Raw genomic sequence first — 23,501 nt, 5'->3', positions numbered from 1 at the left:
CTCACAAGAAATAAGTCAGCTCGGCCCAGACCGTCAAATTTCCAAGTATATATATTTAAAATCTAATAATATTGTAATTTGATTTAGACTTTTTTTCTTAAATATGATATGTAAAAATTCTTTTATTAACAGTATACTAGTCACCTGTATTAACAAGATAATTGTTAATTTCTCAAGTAAACAAACTTGAAACTACAAATATACCATGATATGAGACTGTGACTAAATAAAAGCATAAATTGTAAGCACTTTTTAATTTAATTTACATTAAGTTGTTTGGTCTATAGACAAGTTATACAACAATTAATAATATATAAATTTGTAATTGCTGAATTGTAAGCACAAAACTTATAATGCATTTATTATTTCTGTATAATATTTTTTATTTTGTAATAGAATTATAGAAATTAGCATATACGATAAAAGTAAGGCAAATGACATACTTTGATATTATCGCGCTCGCATCAAATACTCAAAAACTACACTATTTTTGGAAGATACGATACAACCATATCAGCATTTCTGAAGAGAGTGCTATCAACACAAGTTTTAGGACTGAATATAAGGTATAAAATTTCAGATATCCAATCCAAACTCCATAAATTTTTAAAAATAAAATTCGGAGTCTAATCTATAATCCAAAAATCTAAATCAAACATCCAGAAAGTTTTGATTTTGTGTTTAGGCCCACCCCTAGTGAACTCCTGAGATTGAGATAGATTTACTGGTTTAGAGCTCCTCAAGTCTTGTATACACCTTGTTTAACAAGTTGCTGCAACTTTGAGGTGAAGTGCAAGGTCCACACATGAGATAAATGACATTGCCAAGAGGCCTCATATAGATACCATCTTCGCGGAGCTTCTGAAGGAGAGATCTAGCATATAGAGAAGCATACCTACATGTTTCGAGACAAAATTCAGCTTCACAAGTAACACAAAAAGATGCAGTACAAGCAAGATAAAACCAGAACTGTTCACTTCATAGTTTTGGTGATGAATCTATATAGAAACTGATGCCAGCGGTACAACAAACCATTTCACCAACACTTATTAGTATCAGATTATGAGTAAGACAACAACAGTCCTCCATATGGTAACTGACTAATTTTGTGATATATCTAAGAAAGGAACCGACTTTTATGGCGTTCTTGCTAATCATATGCCTGCACTACGAATCAGATGTACAAACATTGATCTACGAATCAGATGAACAATCATTGATTCTTTAATGATAAACTTCAGATACTAGTTCTTTTTTGAGAACGTAAAGTAATTTTATTGATACTGTAGCACAAAGGATGTGCCAAGCAACTGTACAATGTTGTCGAAGGAAAACAATAACCGTAGCAAATGTATTCCCCGTCTAGTTCAGTATGGATTCTAACATCTGCAATGCTAATTCAGCCACATTTAGATTTTCCAGCGAATCAAAAGAAAAGTATACAATTAGACTTTAACGTGTTAGCAAAGTCATACACTAGTTTTTTCATCATTGACCAGAAATTGTCAGATCAGTGTTCTCCTTTGGGAAGGCAAATAAATCCCACATGCAAGTTATGCTCACTTATACATGCTATTACCAATGAATTATACATGTCAAAAAAGCAGTCTCTAGATAGTCAGATATGTCTTAAATAAGCTTCTAAATGATTCTTAAATGGAGCTCAATGTCACAGCTTATATATGGAGCACCACTTTAATATGGTATTTAAGGTAAGCATAAGAATTTCTCTGTTTAAACAATCACTGCGTTGACAATGAAAACGAATACAATAACTCCTAATTTCCAAGAAAGTAGAATAGACTGCATACCCAGCATTAGAGCCTTCTGCTCGAAGTTCCAATGCACATAGAGTCCCCAACACAACCACTCTATGCACTGCTGGAAGTAAAGAAATTTGTCTCACCATGTCTGAATCCCACAGCTGCAAACATCCAAGAAATGATGAAGTGGGAAATACAAAATAACATGTTAAAAACAAGATGTTGGGAATTCATCTTTATAACAGGCCCCTTTTCAATTTCTTTTACAGGGTGACCTAGCGTTGCTGCAGTTTTTTTCATAATTTTTTATTCAAACTAGTCTGTGGATAAAGCTAGAAATTTGGGTCAATGTAATGACTCTGGATACTTTCTTCGGTATAATTTGAATCAATGGTACAAAGAACCTATGTTACGTAGATTCATTTATGGGTATGTGTATAGCACGGGTGTGTGGGAGTATGCATAGTTTCAACGGGTCTATTGCTACATTTTAGTGGCTTTCACTAAGAATCAGCACAGAATACCCACACCTAATCAAAGCAAATGAAGGATCCATGTAATGTAGCAAAGCCCAAAGGTGATTTTTTAAAGTCAATCATGCTCTAGAGTGTGCCCCAAATATTTTGGAATATGATGCCAATGTGCTTGCCCAACTTCGATAAGTTGCAAATTTATGGGCTCCAATTGTTTGTGCAAAGAGATTTTAGTTAGGAAATTGCACAAATAGCCGCGCACCCCAAAAAATAGCAGGAAGATGTACTATATATTCATTTATGTATATAGGTTAGCAGATGTAAATACTTTGGTCTGAGCGGCCAAGTTTATCCTAAGAAAATTGTGCTAAATAGTCTGAAACAAGGACATTTACATGTTCCCAACAAAACAGTTTAGGAGACAAAGTCGGAGAACTGTATACTTTATCAACAGAGAAAACAGAAAACTGTTATTAAAGAATTTTCATAAATAATGAGGAGTGACACTGTTTTCGGGTACAGAAAGGGAATGCAAATTCCCAGTGATTAAACTAAAATAGCATTCATCAGCCAACTGCTTTTTCACATACCTCCCTGAGCAGCATGGCTTCAGATATCAGATTATGATTTGATTTGGAGTCCTTAAACCATTTGATTGACTTAACAGCAGCTGTACAACCCACTGCATGTGCACTGTAAGAGTGACCGTGCAAGAGTGCCTGGAGCTGAAGCAAAGGAATGAGGTTACACCACCAATCATATGATGTTATATCTGTGTACTTGAATTGGGCGTAACCACAAATGAGGAGCAAAAAGGGCATTTTAGCAGATCCAACAAAGTTTTGGCTGAAACAAGTTTTTCGCTCACAGAAGCAAATACTTGACAAGCAGATAGTAAACACTGATGAATATACCTTTGAATCTCCAATAAATGCTTCAAATACAGCTTCTGATGCTAAAGTGACAGCCAAGGGCACAATGCCACCAGTCATTAACTTGGCAAAGCAGGCTATATCTGGCTTACAGCGGATAAACTCTGTAGCAGACTGAAAAAGGAAAAGACACAAATTGAAAATCCTAAAACCAGAGAATTTATACATCGAGTGATCTGGCTAAGAGCCCAGAGAACTCATATGTCAAGTAGTTTAGCAAACAAACCTCTGCTCCCAGACGCCAGAATCCTGTAAAAACCTCATCGAAAATAACAGGAATTTTTTGATTTCGGCATTCTTTAACAAGTACTCTCTGAAATAGTGGATCAACCATTACCATTCCTCCAGCACCTTGTATCACTGCAAATAATTGCAAGTAAACCGCATTGCTACAGAAACTTCAAGAATCATTATGAATGGCACAAAAGATTCTTAATTAATTGTCACCATAGACATTAAAGAAAATCATTAAGGGGTCGTTTGGTAGAGTGTATTAGAAGAAATAATGTATGCATTAGCTTTGTGTATTACTAGTACTTTGTTTGGCAAACATTAGTTATACACTCTATTACGTATTTTGGTGTGCATTACTAATGCATGGAATCCATGGTTAAAGACCCAATTGCCTCTCAAACCCTTTTTACATCTTTTCCATCATGCAAATGCATGCTATTTTTAATACACCAAACCAAATAATGCATAAGAAATAATTTTGCATAACTAATACAGGCATTACTAATATACTCTATTTAGCATTGTTCTTATACACTCTACCAAATGACCTCTAAGAAATATTTTACAATATTACTAGCTTGTTTAGTAAGTAATTACAATAGTTCCATGAATTAGAATAAATTCTTAATCTCATATATAGAAAGACATTGCGCATGTTGTTCACCAAAAATTTCAAAAAGAAAAGTAAACCATATATTATAAAGATTATGAAAGAGTAAGATCCAAAAAGGTAAATGCATCTAGAAGTATATAAAGCATGAGTCATGGGCAAGAAGAAAAAGATGGAGGGGCAGTTGTGCATATGTCAAAATCTTGCCTGGTTCTATAATCAATGCTCCAGTCTGAGTAGATCCGCTCGAGTCAATAATTAGCTGTAGTGTTTTCCATATATATGAGTGATATATATCAGCAAGATTTGAAGTGTCACGGCTTTCCTTGAATATGTTCTCACGCAAACTGAAAGCTGAAAAGAAACCAATGCTTAGAGTATTGAAAAATTGAAATAAGAATATCACCAGAAGTTACGCTTCACTTACTCAAATCTTCAAGACTGGGTTTTAGAGTTTCAATCTCCTGAGGAAGGCTAAGTTTCCAAACACCATCGTGCATTGCAACTGTTGGAGGATCTAAAAAATAACCTCTTCCCTTATACCTGAAAATTTACAATATGTTCAATACTTCACATTTCGCCCAAGGACAAAACTGTAAAGATATCATGGTCACCCTAACTGCCAAGACATACAAAATCTAACATGGAATGCATGAGTTAAAAGAATAAAAGAGTGTCCTAGATCAAAACAGAAACCAAGAAGATTCACAGTCTGACAATATTAGGCATAGCATATTTCTTTAACCATTATGAACACCGGAAGACAGGTACAAGTTTTCTTTTTAGTTTCATATACTACTAATTAAACAGCAGTATCAAATTGCCCACACAAATCAGGATGATCATCATGAACTTCACATAAGTACTTAAATAGCTGTAAGTTTTGGCACTTCTTTTTGGGCACTTGATCGTGCGGAATAGCTTCTTTAAATAGCAGCCCATGTAATTAGGCATGGATCTCCTACCAAAGGATCCATTCTGCCATGCATTTTAAGTAAAGCTGGATCGGGCTGATGAATTCTTTTCCTATCAAGCAGACCAAGGAAAAGGTCAACTACTCCGACAAAGTTTTTGCTCGTCACGGTCACCCCCCTCTATTTTGGAGTTCCAAAAGAACAGAATGGAAGTGTTTGCATTGATTACATCTCAACGCATACTTCACCATATGGATTATGGACAGCCAAATGTATTTCAATCTTCTCAAATAAATAATTTGACTTTTAATCAAACTGTCAAAGCTGTTCCAATTAACTTCAAAAAGTTGAGCAGAAAACAGTACTCACTACTCAGCTCTATCTACTGACTTTGTATAATGTGCATGCTGCAAGGCAATTTGATCCATGTTCATAATTTTCGCATTATGCAGTGTGTGACACCACAATGTCATCATAATATATTTTGCGCAGAAGCATCAGTTCAGCTTCAATTCTTCTATATATTTATTACCATTAAGATTTGTTGATCTGGAAATGCATGATTTGTATAAATGAAAAAAGAACCATAAAAAAAATGTTTCCATCTTCTAGAGCCTTGGTAATCATGCAGAAATATTTAGTCACACACAAATAATTGAATTATACTGTTTAGTTATGGGTAACTGATATCTAATGGCAAAGATAATTCAACCTCCCAAAAGAAATAACAAAATTCTTTTGCAGCAACGAAAAGCTGCTGCCAAAAAGAAAAAACGAAAATCTTTCACAAAGATAAGGTCATACCATGGTTGCTGGTAAAAACCAGTATAAGGTGATGGCGCCTGTGCTTCCATAGCACCCAAAGTGTCACCATGGTAAGATCCTCTGAGGGCTAAAACCTGGTTAATGACACAGAAAGCTCCATACATAAACTAGCATTTTGCAATGCACATGATAACAGATACTACTTATGCTTTGATGTCAAGTTTGTGAACAGGATGAAAATTGAATACTAGGTCGTCTAGCATCTTCCAACAGCATCTGACCTTACAACTAATGTTAAGTGCAAGCCGACAGCAAGATGGCTTAAGATGGTGAAGAAAATAAAACAAGTGATTTGAAAATCTACATAGCTTTTGCTCAAACCTTGACATTGACTAAAATGTCATATCTTTACAAGCACCCAATTAGAGTGGTGCATTGATCATTTCCTCGATCTCCAAGTACATTAAGTAAATGAAGTGGGACTTTTCAACAGTGAAAACCGATACTTTGGGACACATATGGCCAATCAACATTATCAACTCAACAGATAAAACAAAGTACAACTACATATGGCCAATCAACATTATCAACTCAACAGATAAAACAAAATGCAACTACTTGGAGGACATTTAGTATTATCAACCTTTAAATCAACACAACTTTCAACATTCTCAGCCACCAAATCATCAGAGACAAGCTTGTGATCAAACAAGAACTTCCGTAGTGCCATTTTAAGAGCAATTTCAATTGCCGTAGAGCCATTATCTGAAAAGTATACTCTCGAAGCCCACCCTACAAAAAACAATGTTGTTGGAGAACTAATCTTAGTGCAGTCTGGAAATATTTAACATTATTTGGGTGTACAACCAGACATGAAAAACACTATAGCACACAAGAATTGTTACAATAGCATTTCATAAAATTCAGATACAGTCTTAACTAAAAAAATTGGAGACAAATATCTAAGAAATATGATAGGACATTGAAACAAATGAAAAGGAAATTCCAATATTTTCCTATCTGCACATCATGTAGATATAGTTTTCATGGTTATCGAACAGGTATAAAGGAATGTACAACTCCAAAAAAGCTCAACCACTTTTCAGAATTTTCAAGACATGGAAAAAATATAAGCATAAAAGTTAAAATCGAGCCACTACTTGCCTTTACAGGTAGTGTTTAACTGCTTATGTTATGATTGTTAGAACTCTTGCCGAACAATTTTTTTTTGTCGGTTAACTTCTTGCCGAACATATAGGAATAAAACAGATTACAGGTTGATAAAGATGCCAACACAGTACCACATGAAAATTTTGCTGCATGTACACTTAGCAACATGGTCTCAAAGAGCTGTAAACAAGAAAAACTACAAGAAACTCACATAAATAAAAAGAGTGAATTCATGTAATACATGCTCTCTCATGGAGAAATACGAAGTTTCAATGATAAGAACACTGATTAGACAAATAACTCCAGCTCACTAATTTCCCTAAGAAATGACAAGGCAAGCAAGGAGAGGGTTTAACCGACAAACCTTTTCCCACGCCTTCAAGCAAAAGTTCAGCACATTCCAAGGCCGGCTCATAAACATTTTCAGGAAACATAACATGCCCATATCTAGCAGTAGCATAGCCCATATCTCGTGCAAGCTCAATCTGAAACCATCTAAAGACAAACAGAGGAAATCGAGTTACAGTCTTATATAGTGCCTGACAATTTGAATAACAGGGTAAAGTCTTAAAGACAGCAAAGCAAACTGGAAAACAGCATATGCGAACAAATCTAGTATTTTTGCTCCAGGAGATGTCCCTCTAACATAAAGATAATTAACCAAATAAAGCTTCAGTTTTTAATTTTAATTTTATTTTGTTTTATTTTTGTGGTTTGGTTGTCGTTTTGGCAAGGAAGAACCACCTTCATTCAGCAGCACATAAGAAAAAGTGTTACCTTTCTCAGGAATCCCGGTTTCTCTGTTTCAGACCATAGGAAAAAAAGTATTAGCAAGGTTAGGGCTTTACATAATCTAAATTGTGTCTAGGCTCGTGATTTCTGCACTCTTGAGCTATCAGGAAAATCATCCTCATTAATCAGCTCATTTAAGGCTCATCGGAGATGATTGCATCTATGATTGATAAGTTGGTGATAAAGGGACAACTGTTTCAACAAATTGCCAATCATGTTCAATCATATGCATCTCCATTCCCCTTGTTCACTATTCGAATACAAGCATGCACATACCAAAGACAGTTCTCGGTTATAGTGACTTGCTATAAAACAATCATTGAGGTTGCCTAATTGCTATTAGCAAGAACATATCTACAGACTGACCTGTAAAGTAGCATCGGGTCCTTGTGTCCACCAACTTGCACATGCATCAAATTGTTGAGTGATTAAATCAACATTATTATTAACCTACAGCAAAAGCAGAAATTGAAACCAGCGTGTGAGTAGAAGGTTAATACATAGCATAAGAAAGGAATAAATAGTTTCTCTCCTGATAGAAACAGCAGATAGATGGAAGCAATTATAACATCAAAAAAGAGGGCGAATAGGATATAGAGGAAACAAGAAGATTATCAGTGACATATAATATCACTAATATGTAGATAGTACACAGCAGTCGAAGAGTTTTAGGACAAATATTTCTAGTATCGACTGCTGAGCATATATATCCAAAAGTACTGTCAGAAATGAACTACAACAATAACAAAAACAATAGCATTTTCATAACTTGAGGTAACATTCAAAACCTTGTGCACAGCGAAGTTTTCTCCACACCGTGAATCTATAACTGTCACATTTTCTTCTGGTACAAGTTTATGTTGAGTAAAGGGCCACCAGAAAACATCATGTGCCTTCCTTGGCATGTTGCGTAATCTAGATGTTCTCTCCAGAAAAGCTGACTGCATTATTTCTTCAAGAGAATGAAAAGTAGGAAGCGCTTCTTGGAACCACTCCATCAGGTTATTTGACATCTCCTTTGGTACAGGTGGAAGAACAAGCACAGGGACCCTGTCAGCCAAGAAATGAACTTTCAGCTTTTATTATTTCATAATGAAAATACACGGAAACAAGATTGGGTGGTACACCAATCGATATTATTATAGTCTAAATGAAGCAGTAGAAGATACTCACGGATAATGCCTAATTATTGGTGTTATACTATATTTTCCACTTCAAAAGAAAGATTCAAGTCAATAGAAAAACAGCTAAAGGTTCACCTTCTCCGTAAGTAAGATGATAATGGACCCTCATTAACTAGGCCATGGTCTTCAAATATTACAGCAACAACATCGTAACCTCGAAGTATTAAACTTTCATAAGCTGAAATAGTTCCTGAAATACCCCCTAGCTTTCCATCACCAACAAGAATAGCTGGGAAGCGGAAAGGTCTGTAAAAGCAGAAAGCAAATCACAAATTGGCTTTTGAGCCATAACAAGTAAAACTGTGAATCTGCCAAAACAAGAAACGAAAAGAAGCTGTTACATTTGAAACGTAAATGCAGCAGTCTCTAAAGTTTTTACATACAAGAGTAACATAATTTTGGGCAATTCAACTAAACATGATTTGATAACCAATAAAGAAAGATCTTGCTTGCAGTATTATAAGGTTGAGTGTCCACCTCTGCCATTCTATTCATCTTAGTTAAAAACAATGAACTAAACATGATTTGATAACCAATAAAGAAAGATCTTGCTTGCAGTATTATAAGGTTGAGTGTCCACCTCTGCCATTCTTATTCATCTTAGTTTGGAACAATGAACAATGTGAGTAGCATGTATCCTAAAGCTGAGCATACAATAATACTGTTTGTATTCAGTTTTCATTGATCTCCTTCTTGATAGGTGAAGTAGTTCAGAAAACTTTGACTTTTAGAAAGATTCTCAACAAGTTCAGGTTGAAAAAATCTTTCTTGCTTTGCATCTATTGATCTCCTTCTTGATAGGTGAAGTAGTTCAGAAAACTTTGACTTTTAGAAAGATTCTCAACAAGTTCAGGTTGAAAAAATCTTTCTTGCTTTGCATCTTTAGTGGGCTTGTAGTCATGGATTGCTACTTTAGGGGTTCAAAATAAGAGAAGATAGCTAGAAATCATGATGGTATGCATGAAGTACTGACTGTAACATCGCCACATCTATATTTTTTCCTGTCAAGCATTTCCATTTGCCAACTCAATTCATCAAATAGTACTCACTAACATAGTGCGCTTGATGCAAAAGTTGCCTACTTATAAGAGGCATCTCACTAAATTAGTCACCAAGAAATTTTTTTCGAGGAATATTACTACTGGTCACATCACTGTTAGGCATGTAAGCTGAGATTTTGACATAGATAATTAACTAGATTCTTTTTGATAACCAACTGACTGGATTCTTTATTTGTATTTTTGCTTACATGTACAAGCAACTATAATATCGTTAAGTAGGCTTGACATTACAGCACTCTTAACATTAAGCTCATTATACTTTATTAAAAGAAAAATTAAGTTCATTATACTTCCATGGTTCTACCAAGTCAATGTTAGACAAAATGTAATGTTTTTTAACAAGATGACAACAAAAGCTGTAAGCTTTACATTGGAGTACCAGTAAGACTAACATTCCGGACATATCTCTCCTAGTATACTTTCATCTACAAAACAAGTGTGTGTTTAAGTACCTAAACTCTGCAATTAATATTCTTGACATATTGTATTTTAAGAGATTCCAAGTAACTCGAAAAACCCACGCACCTATACAAGTCACATTGAAGTGAACCAGATGGTCCTGGACTGGCAACACCACCAGCAGTCTCGATCACACACAAAACTTCACCTTTTTCACTTTCTGATTCACTCCCTAAGCAACCCTTCAACATCCCCAACAACTCATCATCCTCCACTCTAGCATTTTCCCTCTCCGCCACTAAATGTGGCGATACCGCCTCTTTCCACCCATACATTGTCTTACATACTAACTTCGAGAAGCCCTTCATTTCCCAATTTTCAGACCCTTGCAATTTACTCTCCTCATACAACCCCAAATTCACTACCCCATTCCCACAGCTCATATCTTTATCCCTTTCTATTTCAAACCCGCCTAAATAAACAGCTTCTGAAGCTGAAACTGATGCTTTGAGCACATGATTCGAGGCAAAAACAGAGTATTCAGGTCGATTTTGGGAGAAAAATTCAGAATACTTATTATAAACGAAGCGGGAATCTGAGTCCTCCGGGAACCCAGTTTGGACAGGCTTCAAGTAGAGGAATTTACGGTGTGGGAAAGAAAGGAAAGAAGTGGAAAGGCCAGCAGATACTAAGGTTTTTCCTAAGGAAGTGTTGGCAGCCCATATGGTATAGATTGGGTGGCTGAGTGGGTATTCAATGGAGGGCAATGCTGGTTGTGAATGCGTTGAAATAAAGCGGCGTACAGAATTCCGGCGGCGGCAACGGCGGAGTATTCCGGCGAAAAGAGTTGTGGGTAGTGACATGGCGGAGGTGGAACCCTAGTGATTGTGTAGACTGTAGAGTGTGAGTGGAAGTTTAAGGCAACGGCTAGCAGTTAAATAATTATTGTAATTTTATCATCAAAAATATCGTGTGAGCCAATATTTTTTAAAAATTCGATCAATACGTAAACAGTGTATAGTCGATAAAATTATTGTTTTCATTGGATAGCTCGAATTTTAACTAATGTTTTGGAGAACATATCATGTTTCTTTTGTGGAGATCTCCAAGTATGCATAGCTCACTCGAGATATGCATCAAGTTATTAAGCAATTTCATTTCGTGAATATTACGCTATAAAGTGAATATTACGTATTATCTTGATTATTAGATTGACTAAGTTATTTACTTTGAAAATACAATCAATCACGCGACCAATAGCTTCGCCTTCCGTGAGGAATAACAAGTATTTCAGAAAAACAAAGCAGCATCAATTGTTGATTGAAAATTTGAATCTTTATATTTTTGGTGTGATTTGAATTCAACATCAATCTATTTTCCTCGTACACAAATTTCACTGATGTTGAACCCAAATTTTAGCATTTTAAAGTCTCCAAACACATAACTATCAATATTTACAAGAAAGTCTGAACAACATAGTATTCATACAATAAAAAATATCTAATTTAAAGACCACCTAATTGTTATACACTTTTATCACTTCAAAAGATAGTTGAAAGCAAGAAAGGATAATGCTTTGAGTCTATCAAAGTTGATTTTCTATTCAATTGTACAGACACCTTTGGCTTAAAATATTTTTTGTTACATCATTGACTTTGCTTTATTCAAGAAGCAAATAAAATACAGAAAGGCAGCTGCTGCCATATGATGTAGATGATGAGGTAAGGTTCAGTTTTTTTAAAAAATCATATCTTATAATCTGACAAAGTTCAGTTTTTTTTAATCCTATTCTTTATACTGCCTTAATATTATATACTCTTGTTGACTTTCTTTTGCTTATTAACCAAGAAACATTATCTAGGACACAATGCTAAATTGAAACGTCCAGAATACAAACTCGTATAAGTACCATTTTGCCAATTCTATATAACATGGTCCTTTTCTAACCAAGATCTACACCAGCAAAACCAGTGAACTTGTCCAAAAGAAGTCTTAAGAACTATGGCAAACAAAAGCAGTTTAGAATCTGTTGTTGTATTTGTAGTGCCATTTCCAGCACAAGGCCATCTAAACCAGCTGCTTCAGTTTTCATGTCTGATATCTTCATATGGAGTTTCAGTTCATTTTGTTGGTTACAGAACTCATATTCAGCAAGCTAAATCAAGAAACCTTCAAGATATGCAGCAAATTCATTTTCATGAATTCCCAACTCCACATTTTGATTCACCTCCTCCAATAATTCCAAATTCCATCATGAAGTTCCCAACACATCTCCAACCATCTTTTGAAGCATCTAAACAGTTGCACGAACCGTTTACGAGTCTCCTTCATGAATTCTCCAGTAAAGTGAAGAGAACTGTGGTTATACATGATCCTCTTATGTCATCTGTGGTTCAAGATTTTTCTAGTATTCCAAATGCTGAGTCCTATGCCTTTCATTGTATCTCAGCTTTCACTCAATTCTTTAGCTTTTGGGATGCTATTGGAAGACCTTTTCCAGTAGAGGGAATGCCAAAAAATATACCATCAATGGAAGGGTGTTTTTCTGTTGAAATCATGAACTTTATGGCTTATCAGTATGAGTTTATGCAGTACAGAACAGGTGATATATTCAACTCATGCAGATTGATCGAAGGAACTTATATCGATTTGCTAAGCAAGTTGGAGATGAATGCAAACAAGAAACAATGGTCCATTGGACCTATACTACAAAAGGGTTCAAGCAGCAGACTCAAAAGTTTGGAGTGGCTAGACAAACAAGGTCCAAAATCTGTTCTTTATATCTCTTTTGGATCATCGACTACAATGACCGATAAACAGATTCAAGAACTGGCTATGGGACTAGAAAACAGCAAGCAAAAGTTCTTGTGGGTACTGAGAGATGCAGATAAAGGTAATATCTTTGATGACGAAACGAGAAAAGCAAGGTTACCAGAAGGGTATCAAGAAAGAACTGAAGGAACAGGTATTGTGGTGACAGATTGGGCACCACAGTTAGAAATTTTGGGACACACTTCAATCGGTGGATTTATGAGTCATTGTGGATGGAATTCGTGTATGGAAAGTATAACAATGGGAGTTCCTATATTAGCTTGGCCAATGCACTCTGAACAACCATGGAATGCTACACTAATAACTGAAATTTTAGAAGTTGGCATTCAAGTGACAGAACAAGCACACCAAAAGGAACTTGTTAACTCATCAACTATTGAGAAAGTTGTGAATAGATTGATGGTATCTAAAGAAGGGGAAGAGTTAAGAAGCAAGGCTGAAAAGTTGGGTAGACAAGTTTGGCAATCAAGAGATGGAGGAGGTGTTTCTCAACTAGAGCTTAGTTCTTTCATTGCTTATCTTAACAGATAAATGATCTATATTGCTCGTACTCTTTGAAAATGTTTGACAGACGCACGTTGGATTTTAACTTTTTTTTGAGAGTCCGAATAAAATAGGTTTTGATGCACTAAATTTGCTTATTGTTGTATGTCTTTCTAGTAGTATGGCAAAGATTGAATGAATAAAACAAGTTGACCCTTAACTTGACGTCAATCGATAACGATGACCTTTAGTGCACAACACTTAAACTTGTTAAAATTGAACCAATAGACACATTCATCCTACATGACACCCTATATGGAAATTGTGTTCTACATGGTGTCTAACATATATTATGTCACGTAGATTTTATACAAGTTCAAATGTCTACTTATGCATACTCAAAATGAAAAGACATAGTTATCTACTGAAGCCAAGTTAAGGGTCACATTAATGTATTATTCAATAAAACAAATTATATGATGCGTATTAGGATCAAACGCTTCTCAAAAGTTATAACTTGGTAGTTAGGCATAACTTTATTTTCTTAATCAAGTCCATCAAACGAACATAATTTGGTTGCACAAAGCTTCAATGCGATCATTGTGCAACTTAATCAAGGATTCAAAAACACAGAAGAACTATATCGAAGCTAACAGATAAATCTGGCTTATGTCAACCAAGAAGATAATAATGGAGTCAAGCAACAGACTCATGTTGATGCATCTCAAAACTTGAGAGATTAGTGAACCTTATTTTAAAAAAATGAATTTACAGCAAGTATTCCATCTACTTCAGACAGATAATCAACTCAATGATCTCGAGCAAAAAAACTGGAGGTTTACACTCATCGAAAAGCCTAAATCAATGGTTACATTAGCCTTGCAGCCTCATTTTATTCCCATTGTTCAGCCACTTTCCCTGATAAAGATGCTTATATCAAAGCAATAAGATCAGGCCATGGCACGTAAAATCCCATTTATCATACATCCAAGTACATCCCATTTGTAGAGGAAAACGTGAAGAATTCAAAGGATCGACCAAAAAAAAGGAAGTATCAATCTACAGTAACATAGACTCGGGATTCTCTATGTAGCCTTTGAATGCTTTGAGCCATTCCGCACCAATTGCACCTTGACAAAAAGAAAATTATCAAAGGTTAACCGTGAATCGTTTTTTCTGAAAAGGAGGATATGAAGAACCCACTATCACTCACCATCAATCACCCGGTGATCACAGCTCAACGTTACAGACATCATACTGGCAAACTTATACTCGCCTTCACTGGATCCTGGAAGCACCCTTTTCTCAGCTGTTTAAGAAGAAGCAATGATGAGCACAAGATATCCTCGCTGAAACAAAACAATTTAATTAGATGCAAACTTACCAGATCCAACTGCTAGGATGGCTGATTGTGGAGGGTTAATGATGGCACAGAACTGTTTAATGCCAAAAGGCCCTCCCAAATTGCTGACGGTGAATGTCCCACCCTGTGAAATAAGAAACAAATGAATTAAATTTATATCCAATGAAAAAAGAAGATATTTAACTGCAATGCCCACCTCATAATCCTGTGGTTTTAAGCTGTTCTCTTTTGCTTTCTGGGCCAAGTTCTTCACCTCCTCGGAAATAGAGGATAAACCTTTCTTATCAGCATCCTGCCAACAGCACAGATTTTCAAACATGAAATATAACTGGTAGTAAGAATCAACAAACATCCAATTATAAACACTAGACTGGGATGAGAACAAACCCGGACGACAGGAACATAAAGACCATTGTCAGTCTGCACTGCTACATTGATATTTACATTGTGATACCTGTGTTTGCAAGAAAGAATGCACTATTAATTTACATTGCAAATTAGAGAAGTCTTCTCAGTCCATGTATTTCACTTACTGACGAATGTAGTCATTGGTCCATGAACTGTTGCACTGAGGAACTTTTCGAAGAGCCAAAGCAGCAGCCTGCAATGAAATTAGTTACCCAGGTCATCTTTCTCTGAGACAGGTCACTATAAATAACAGATGACAATATCTCCTATACATCCTGTATAATGTACTACTTCCATTCCAAAAGAAAAATATAAAATGACGTCGAAACAGTGGTCAAAAGACCCAAGTATAAATACACATTCAGACATTTGATTTCTTCTACACGAGTAAAAACCAAGTAATTCAAAATTTACATTAAAAGTACAACTGAAAGTTGAACTCTTTGTCAATCAAATGAAATTTTTTTTACAGTTAAATATGTTTATTATCCAGAAAAAAATTCTTTGACTTCGAAATAGTTCTAAATGTCATATATATTGTGGGACAGAGGAGCAACTGGTTTTTGACAAGGTGCAGCGATTAGGAAAGCAAGTTAGGAGTTGCTCAGACTTCGTATGTGAGAAATATACGAGATTCCAGCTCCAATTTTGGCACAAAATAGTCACTCTCTCTCTCTGTTTTTTATTTTTTGACGAGACCTTATCTCTTTTTTCTGGACCCTCCATGAAAATACAGAAAGAACGCTGGAATTGTCTCATTGAGATGAGATAACAAGACCATGGCTTTCTTTTCCTTTTTCCTTGTCAGGTGGTACAGTGGATCTTAATGGAGTATTTCTTACCTTTATTACAAGATCATTAACAGATAACTTCTTTCCTCCTGAAGCCTCTTGCAATGCATTGAGCTTGCTCCTCAGTCTGCGGACCAAGCAGCTAGCAAGATAAATAACAGAAAAATAAAATAAAATTTGAATGTTGGACAATAAAAGTACTACTCACTCTATAAGTTTGTCGACGCATGTATCAACAGTCAAATAGTAATGGGGAATGGTTTGCTTTGACAACAGCAACCTAGAAGCTGTCACCTGCGCAGATAACACCAAAACTGGTATAAGTAGAACGAAACCTTGTGCTTGTAAAAGAAGTGGGTAAACAAAAAGTATACCAAACACTTCATGCAAGGGATGAATTGGAGATAACACGGACAAGCATCTAAAATTGACTAATTCAGGGAACATGGGATTCATCCCCTATAGGAGTGAATAGTACCTTTCTGATCTGTGCATCTAAAATTGACTAATTCAGGGAACATGGGATTCATCCCCTATAGGAGTGAATAGTACCTTTCTGATCTGTGCAACAGGAATATCCGTGTAATCTAAAGATGTGTCAGCCTTGGGAGCTGCTGCAGGGGCTTCCTTTCCGCGTGAAGCTACATTATCAAGGGGAAAAAATGATTATTGATTCTTCTACGACCATATCACAACTTTTTAGGAAAATCTTTCCTTTCATTAGAGAAAGAAGGAAATATGTTCAATGACATAAAACCAACAGTAACATCAACTAGCATATAAGTATAGATGCAGACTGGGAAGAAGGTTACCAAGATAATCTTCAATATCAGCTTTCACGATACGTCCCTCAGGACCTGTTCCTTTGATGTTTGTGAGAGGTATCTATTCATGTTCATAGCAATGCAGATTTAACCTCAAGGATAAAACATGTAACCTGAATCATATTATCAAAGCAAATTTAACTGAAGAAAATAAGTACATTGTTATCTTCCGCAATTTTCCTAGCTAGCGGACTAGCGAAAATGCGATCCGACGCACTAGGTTTAGAAACTTTTGGCTGTGATGGAGTAACAGGTTTCTCGGCAACCTCTTCTTTGGGAGGAGGTGGAGAAGAAGCAGGAGCTTTTGGTGAAGGTGTGGCATCTGATGTTGAAGGCTGATAATCTTTAAACTTCGCAATGTCATCTTCCTCTTCAACAGTAACAGCGATCACCTACAGAATTTTCAACATTCATCAATTTTTTTTATAATTGATTCTCACAATGATGTAGCTTTTGTTGGCATGTAGCTCAAGGCACAATGAAATTTACAAAGAAAAGAAATTTCTGCTAGGTCAATTATATGAGGTTAGGAGCCTATTGTGATTGAACTGATGCAAATAGAGGAATTGTCAGTTCCATTATTCAGCTATCAGCTAAAGTATCAAAGGTTCAGCAAAGCACCAGGCTAAACAAAGTACCAACTAGAATATACGTCAAATGTGGGAATTAGAAGAACCAAGCATTAGAAAGTGATGTGTGATGCATCAACTATAAAGAAGCCGATCTATACAAGTATGCAGAGATGTTATGTCGACACAGTGGAGGTCCTGAATAAACAAATGAACCACATCTCGTGAAGTACAAATTATCTAACACCAAGATGCAACACTGCACAATTGGTACTCTCAATTGAAATATTTAATCATCAATACCTCTCCAACTTTGATACTGCTTGCTCCGTCTCCGTGAATAATCTTAGCTAGATATCCTTCTTCCATGCACTCCATCTCCACTGTTGCTTTATCCTACGGGTATGAATGACTAGTGTGAATACCAGAATCCAGAAGCTAAGACACATAAGGGAGAACTCTCCCTTAGCACATCATGACAACAGCAGCTAAAAATAATCCTACTGTTTCCACTTCACATAGCACTTCACCAGGAGAAACTTTATCGCCCTCTTTCTTTAACCATCTGGCAATATTTCCCTGCATCCCAAGCATTGAACCGCTAAGGCGTTAAAACAAACATAAGTGTAAAGAAATAATGATTCTCGAAGAGATTTAGTGAGAGAAGATATATACCTCTGTCATTGTAGGTGAAAGAGAAGGCATCCCAATCTCTTGGTGTGGAGGAAGATCTGAAACAGAGAAGATGCCAGATTAATTTGACTCCAAAATCGAGGGTTCTCACTCTTTGGTTCCATGTTTCCAAATTAAACCAATTAAGGATAAGAAGGATCCTTTTAGCAATTTCTTTTATACGGTGAGGTACTATTATTCAAGATAGTATCAAGGAGTTACTGCAAAATTACAGCAAGCAAAAGAGTAACAAAGACGTCATCTATATTTTACAAAACATAAGTTCTGTTTTTTCTCTTCGAAACATCTCTTACTCCCTTCTAGCCATATAGTCCATATGATGCACAATGAGCTGTTCTCCAAATCTGTTTCTGCATGCAATCAACAATATGTCCCTGCCAGCATTGTATTTGACTCTTCACATCCTTGGATAGCATTCAATACACTACAATTGCTCCCAGGAAAAGTGCCCAAATCTGTCGTGTCTGGTCACAATGTAGAAGTAAAAGATTACTGGTCTCCGCTGATCTTTCAGCGAAGAAACATCTGCTGCATATAGTCATTCCTCTTCTCTGAAGGGTATCCAGGATTTTTAGCTGCAAGTGCTACTATCCATCCAAAACAAGCAATCCTTGGACGTGCTTTTGCTCTCCAGATCAATTTCCAAGGCCAATGAGCCTCCAAGTTTCTTTTGCAACAACATATATGCACTCGTAAGAGTAAAAGATCTTTTTTACTTGCCAGACAAATCTGTGAATCCCTCTTTGTAACATCCAGTAACTGGTCCCAGTAGACCCAATAATCTACTGATATTATTTACTTCCCATTCATTAAACTTTCTTCTAAATAGTATCAGTCGCCCATGTTATTCAAACTAACAGCCACCATGAGAGTCATAATTAAAGCTACACTATAAAGGACTGGAAATACATCCTCCAAACTCCCCATATCCGACCAGTTTTCCATCAAAATTAACATCTCATTTCCAATAAGCTTAATAGATTTCTGGAGTTCATCCCACAATACATATGTTTCCAGATTGTCTGGGCTCCCAGATCCAACTTCCCATAAATAGTCATAACAGCTTCCTTCCATATGTGTTCCTGCTATCATTTAACCTCCAAAGCCATTTGTAAGGAAGATTCTTGTTCTGTAGCTTGAGGTTCTTAATAACCATTCCTCCCCCTTCTACCTTTCGTAACCTCTTTCCATTTTACTATTTGTATTTTTATCTTTCTGAGCAACCTTTGGAACCTGTTTCTTTTTTCTACAATCCCTGGGATGGGGATAGTGACATTAAATATGTGGGAATACCATCCAAGACACTATTCACCAAAGCCAGTCTTCCTTCCAAAGAACAGGTACTATTTCTTCCAAGGAGATAGTCTCTTCTCACAACCGCCAATGACCCCCTTGCAAATCTCTAAATTACTCCCTCTGTTTCAATTTGTTTGTCAGATTTACAGTTGGCACAAAGTTCAAGAAAGTAAAGACTTTACATCCGAAAGTTTCCGTTTGAAAACTATTCAAATTTACAGTTGGCAAGCGACAGACCTAAATTTACAGTTGGAAACCTATTCAATTTCACATCCGAAAATTTCGGACAGATCATCAATGTAGCTATCAGAGTACAACTAAGTAGTATATAGGGGATAGAACAATGAAAAATGACTTACTCAGTGTGCATTACATGAAGTTGTCAGATGAACCTTAACCGATCATAGGAACTAAAGTAGCAGCAACTAGATAAATGCTCACTATAATAAAGAATGGTTTATAAGCAGTTTGGAGGATGCCCTGAGGACATAGTTTCTATTTAAATAGCCAAATGCTAAAATGACACTAAAAACAAGTACCTGAAGCAGTGGAGAAACCCCTCCTTGAAGGCGCTTGTGATCTGACACAAAGAAGACAAATCAGAAACTGCTTCAAGAGAATGATCAAACATTATCTTCATTTTAAAAATAAAATAAAATGCAGTAGTAAGCCACAGAACAAACCCCGAAGACCTTCTAATGAAAGAGATGCTACCGGTGGAGGTGCATGGAGCAATTGTAGTTCTCAGAGCATTTCCACATGACATCTATGGTTAAAAGCACATTAAGATAACTTTATGTAAATATTGGTGCTCGAAATTCAACAAGTAAAAGAAGGGTGACAAAGAAATAGAGGTTTAGTCACAACCCTGGAAGATACTGTTCTACAACTGTTGTTGGAGACAGCTGAACCTGAGTAGCATCGATTGAAGGACTTAGGAATGTTGTGTCTCTCTCCGGATATGAGACCAGAGTGGCACCTTAAAATATCTGAAAAAGCACACATATTTGGATAGTGAAACACAAAAAAAATGAAAATATCACCAATAACAGACAATGAAAGAGCCAACAAAAAGAAAAATAAGTAACCAATCACAAACATCTGATAATGTGTAATTCATAAACAACAATAATTAAATCTACTAATTTACCATCTCCCTTCTCCATAGAAGGCCTCGTGCCATTACTAAACCAACGGACAAGACCAGCAGAGTCGCATCGTATCAAGTTTGAAGAACTCCCGATCTGCAAATAATTTGAATGCAAGGGAAACAGAAGAAAATGAGATGAACAGGTTTTAGAACAATTCAACACACATTTGGATGTTTCAAGGGAAATTCCAGGTAAATGACTTAGATTAAGCTATGGCATTTGAAAGAATTAACCTGAATTAGCTGCATCCTAAGTATATAATTGTTCTTGGTCTGTTAAGATGTGTTGTTAGGTGCTCCAATTTATTTTCTCGTTGAGTTTAAAGTATATCCCTTTATTTTCTACTTTTTTAACACCGCATAAGAAGATGGAATACTTATTACCTAGAAATTTGAAAGATACATATAGCAAGTATGTTCTAATTCCATGAACGAAATGGTTTGGCCAAATTGCTTAAGCTTCAGAGTGATTTCACCGTATGACTAATATCAAGTAGTAAGCCATATGCCACGAGTTTAAAAGACAAAAACTGCTATCAAAAAAATAAAAAGACATCTTTTTTTCGCATCCAACAGTGAGGCCTAGTTAAACTACTACAACAAGATAAAAAGAATTTCCTTTCTGCACGTATAGTCTAGTGGCCAATAGAGTAGGATGAGAACCATAAGGTCTCAAGTTCAAATAAATACTAGTCAATTTGTTCCAATATATCCCCAACCTTGCTGGTGGAAGACAAGAGGCACCTGGTGTAGCAAAATGCAACTTTCATCTAAAAGTATGAGCACTAAACCATCTTCTGACTATCAAATTACCAGTCATGAGAAAATGCATCCATCTCATTCAACCTAACATCAATACAAATCACACCAACTCCAAATTCCTAAAATTCATATCTCAACTACAACCACAAATTTTAAGCTCCGATTACCAAATCTCATACAAAATCAAACATAACCAATAACAAGTCAATCTCAACGAAGAAAACAAAAACACTCCTATTCACTATAAAATGCCGCACCTCCACAGAGTAATTACAGATCACGTCAATCAAACAATCGTAGATTTTAGGGATTCAAAATTACACAAACAAACAAAAAAAATTTACAAAAATCTGAATCTGTACCTTTTTTGAGTGACGAAGAACGTGAGTAGCGTAAGTCATGATTTTGATCTTTTTCTTCTCCGGTGAAAGGAAGCAACCGGAAAGCGGCGGCGGAAGGTGGCTTTTCGAGTACGAAATTGGGCAGACAAAAGATGCTATAAAAATGGAGAATTATTTTTCCTTTTTTCTGTTTTTCTGTTTTATTAGTATTTAATTTAAATTTATTTATTTTTAACAAATGTGTGTGGGTGGGGGTGTGCTATTAAATTTGGAAAAAACACCTAAAAATTTTAATCGATAAAAATGTGTTAAATCGTAAAAATAATTAATAATATTTGTACTAAAATAAGTTAATTAGAATACGATCGATTTTTTTATCATACTTTAATGGGCAACTTTCACATATAGCAAACAAAAAAATCATATTTGTATAATATAACAAACTTTGCATAATTGCGCTCCATAGCAAACATAAAAACTGTATAATTCGCTATACATATAAAAGTGTATAATTCGCTGGCCTATTTCGCTGCAATTGTATAATTAGCTTTGCATACAGTTGAATCGAATTAAAATGTATGTATATTGCATAACTATAAGTGTATATCAAGAAGATATATGTTTTTCTCGCTTTATATAAAAACAAAAACACAATATATACACTTCTGTTGTATAAAGTTAGAAAAAATTGTATTTCACTGCAATTGTATAATTCGCAATTGTATAATTCTTTGGTCTTTTTCTCTGCAATATTTGAAGTAAAATGTTTGTAAATTATATAATTAAGTGTATAACACGAAGATATACATTTTTGCATGTGTATATACAATTTTCTCTCGTTTTATACAAAACAGAAACAGAAATTATACACTTCTGTGTATAAAGTGAGAGAGGCGAGAATGGGAGAGTGGCGAGCGAGACTTCTGGGAGAGAGACGCCTAGCAAATTTTTGTCAATGTTTGCTATGGAGCACAATTAAATCAAACCCTAGCTATTCAATTTAATTTAGGTTATTAGTTTGCTATTTTATACAATTTTCCCTACTTTAATTGTTTGTATACTATGTCATTTTTCTTCATATGATAATTATAAAAAATAATTATATCGTATAAAATACATATTTATTAGTTCAAATATTTTAACAAAGTAAGTCTTCAATTAACTCTATTTTTATAATTAATATTAAAGAATTTTTTTTTATATATATTGTGTAGGAAATGGTTCATGATTTTCTTAGTTTAATATAATTCAAATACATATATATAGTGATTTCTTTTTTTCTTTTTTATTTTTGTTAATTGGAAAAAATAAATGTTGGGTGAATTTTTTTTATGTTGTATTTGGGTTTTGGGCATACGAAAAGAAAAAAGTGTTAGATGTTATAGTGAGAAGATGTTATATGAAATAGAGATCAATTAAAATGGTATTGAGAAAACTTACTAGATGTGACGTGATACGTTTTAAATTAGATAGATGAAAATTGCGAATTAAAATAGAAGGTTAGTTGATTATTGAGAATTAATCAACTAAAGTACAAACAAATAACAACAGTTTAATATTATAGTGTAATAATCAAAACACATGAAATAATAATAGATAATTTAAGCAAACATAATATAGCTGATACAACACCAACACTATCAACCCTACACGTACGAAAAACATTTCTCCATAACCTATTAACCTTATACT

General features: G+C 35.3%; 3 protein-coding genes across 4 annotated transcripts; 1 reads left to right on the top strand and 2 right to left on the bottom strand.

Moving 5' to 3' along the window:
• Positions 1 to 469: 469 nt before the first annotated feature.
• On the bottom strand, positions 470 to 11,342 carry LOC101244782 (bifunctional dethiobiotin synthetase/7,8-diamino-pelargonic acid aminotransferase, mitochondrial-like). The gene is made up of 14 exons (XM_010324941.4): positions 10,424 to 11,342; positions 8,913 to 9,083; positions 8,442 to 8,703; positions 8,020 to 8,103; positions 7,226 to 7,346; positions 6,335 to 6,483; positions 5,731 to 5,825; positions 4,440 to 4,555; positions 4,220 to 4,366; positions 3,395 to 3,528; positions 3,151 to 3,282; positions 2,827 to 2,961; positions 1,812 to 1,924; positions 470 to 895 (listed from the first exon to the last, which is right to left on the bottom strand). The coding sequence occupies exons 1-14, from the start codon at positions 11,158 to 11,160 to the stop codon at positions 730 to 732; spliced, it is 2,562 nt and encodes an 853-aa protein (XP_010323243.2). The 5' UTR covers positions 11,161 to 11,342; the 3' UTR covers positions 470 to 729.
• Positions 11,343 to 12,143: 801 nt separating this feature from the next.
• Positions 12,144 to 13,832, top strand: LOC101254400 (zeatin O-glucosyltransferase-like). The gene has a single exon (XM_004242966.4). It carries the CDS (start codon positions 12,299 to 12,301, stop codon positions 13,658 to 13,660), a length of 1,362 nt encoding a protein of 453 aa, XP_004243014.2. The 5' UTR covers positions 12,144 to 12,298; the 3' UTR covers positions 13,661 to 13,832.
• A 494-nt stretch (positions 13,833 to 14,326) lies between these two features.
• LOC101244498 (dihydrolipoyllysine-residue acetyltransferase component 2 of pyruvate dehydrogenase complex, mitochondrial-like) lies at positions 14,327 to 22,045 on the bottom strand. Of its 2 annotated transcripts, none has more exons than XM_004242635.5 (19): positions 21,831 to 22,045; positions 20,707 to 20,800; positions 20,424 to 20,545; positions 20,240 to 20,322; positions 20,096 to 20,136; positions 18,243 to 18,298; positions 18,072 to 18,146; positions 17,871 to 17,963; positions 17,157 to 17,390; positions 16,987 to 17,059; positions 16,727 to 16,815; positions 16,383 to 16,468; positions 16,226 to 16,301; positions 15,509 to 15,576; positions 15,363 to 15,429; positions 15,172 to 15,267; positions 14,997 to 15,099; positions 14,826 to 14,921; positions 14,327 to 14,742 (listed from the first exon to the last, which is right to left on the bottom strand). In XM_004242635.5, exons 1-19 carry the CDS (start codon positions 21,867 to 21,869, stop codon positions 14,672 to 14,674), a joined length of 1,662 nt encoding a protein of 553 aa, XP_004242683.1. In that variant the 5' UTR covers positions 21,870 to 22,045; the 3' UTR covers positions 14,327 to 14,671. The 2 variants fall into 2 exon arrangements, with proteins under 2 accessions (XP_004242683.1, XP_010323242.1); XM_010324940.4 differs by having other exon boundaries at positions 20,249 to 20,322; positions 21,831 to 22,005.
• Positions 22,046 to 23,501: the final 1,456 nt, after the last annotated feature.

This window comes from Solanum lycopersicum, chromosome 7 (assembly GCF_036512215.1).
Source record: "Solanum lycopersicum chromosome 7, SLM_r2.1".
Classification (NCBI taxonomy): Eukaryota; Viridiplantae; Streptophyta; class Magnoliopsida; order Solanales; family Solanaceae; genus Solanum; species Solanum lycopersicum.
This window is presented reverse-complemented; position numbering and strand designations above follow the sequence as displayed.

Coding starts and splice junctions, on each gene's coding strand:
- LOC101244782 (XM_010324941.4), bottom strand. CDS start 11,160: ATGTCACTACCCACAACTCTTTTCGCCGGAATACTCCGCCGTTGCCGC. Junction 9,084..10,423: donor CTTCAATGTGACTTGTATAG/GTGCGTGGGTTT, acceptor CTGCTTTTACAG/ACCTTTCCGCTTCCCAGCTA. Junction 7,347..8,019: donor GACCCGATGCTACTTTACAG/GTCAGTCTGTAG, acceptor AGATGGTTTCAG/ATTGAGCTTGCACGAGATAT.
- LOC101254400 (XM_004242966.4), top strand. CDS start 12,299: ATGGCAAACAAAAGCAGTTTAGAATCTGTTGTTGTATTTGTAGTGCCA.
- LOC101244498 (XM_004242635.5), bottom strand. CDS start 21,869: ATGACTTACGCTACTCACGTTCTTCGTCACTCAAAAAAG. Junction 20,137..20,239: donor TTCATTAGAAGGTCTTCGGG/GTTTGTTCTGTG, acceptor TCTTTGTGTCAG/ATCACAAGCGCCTTCAAGGA. Junction 15,430..15,508: donor ACCAATGACTACATTCGTCA/GTAAGTGAAATA, acceptor TTGCAAACACAG/GTATCACAATGTAAATATCA.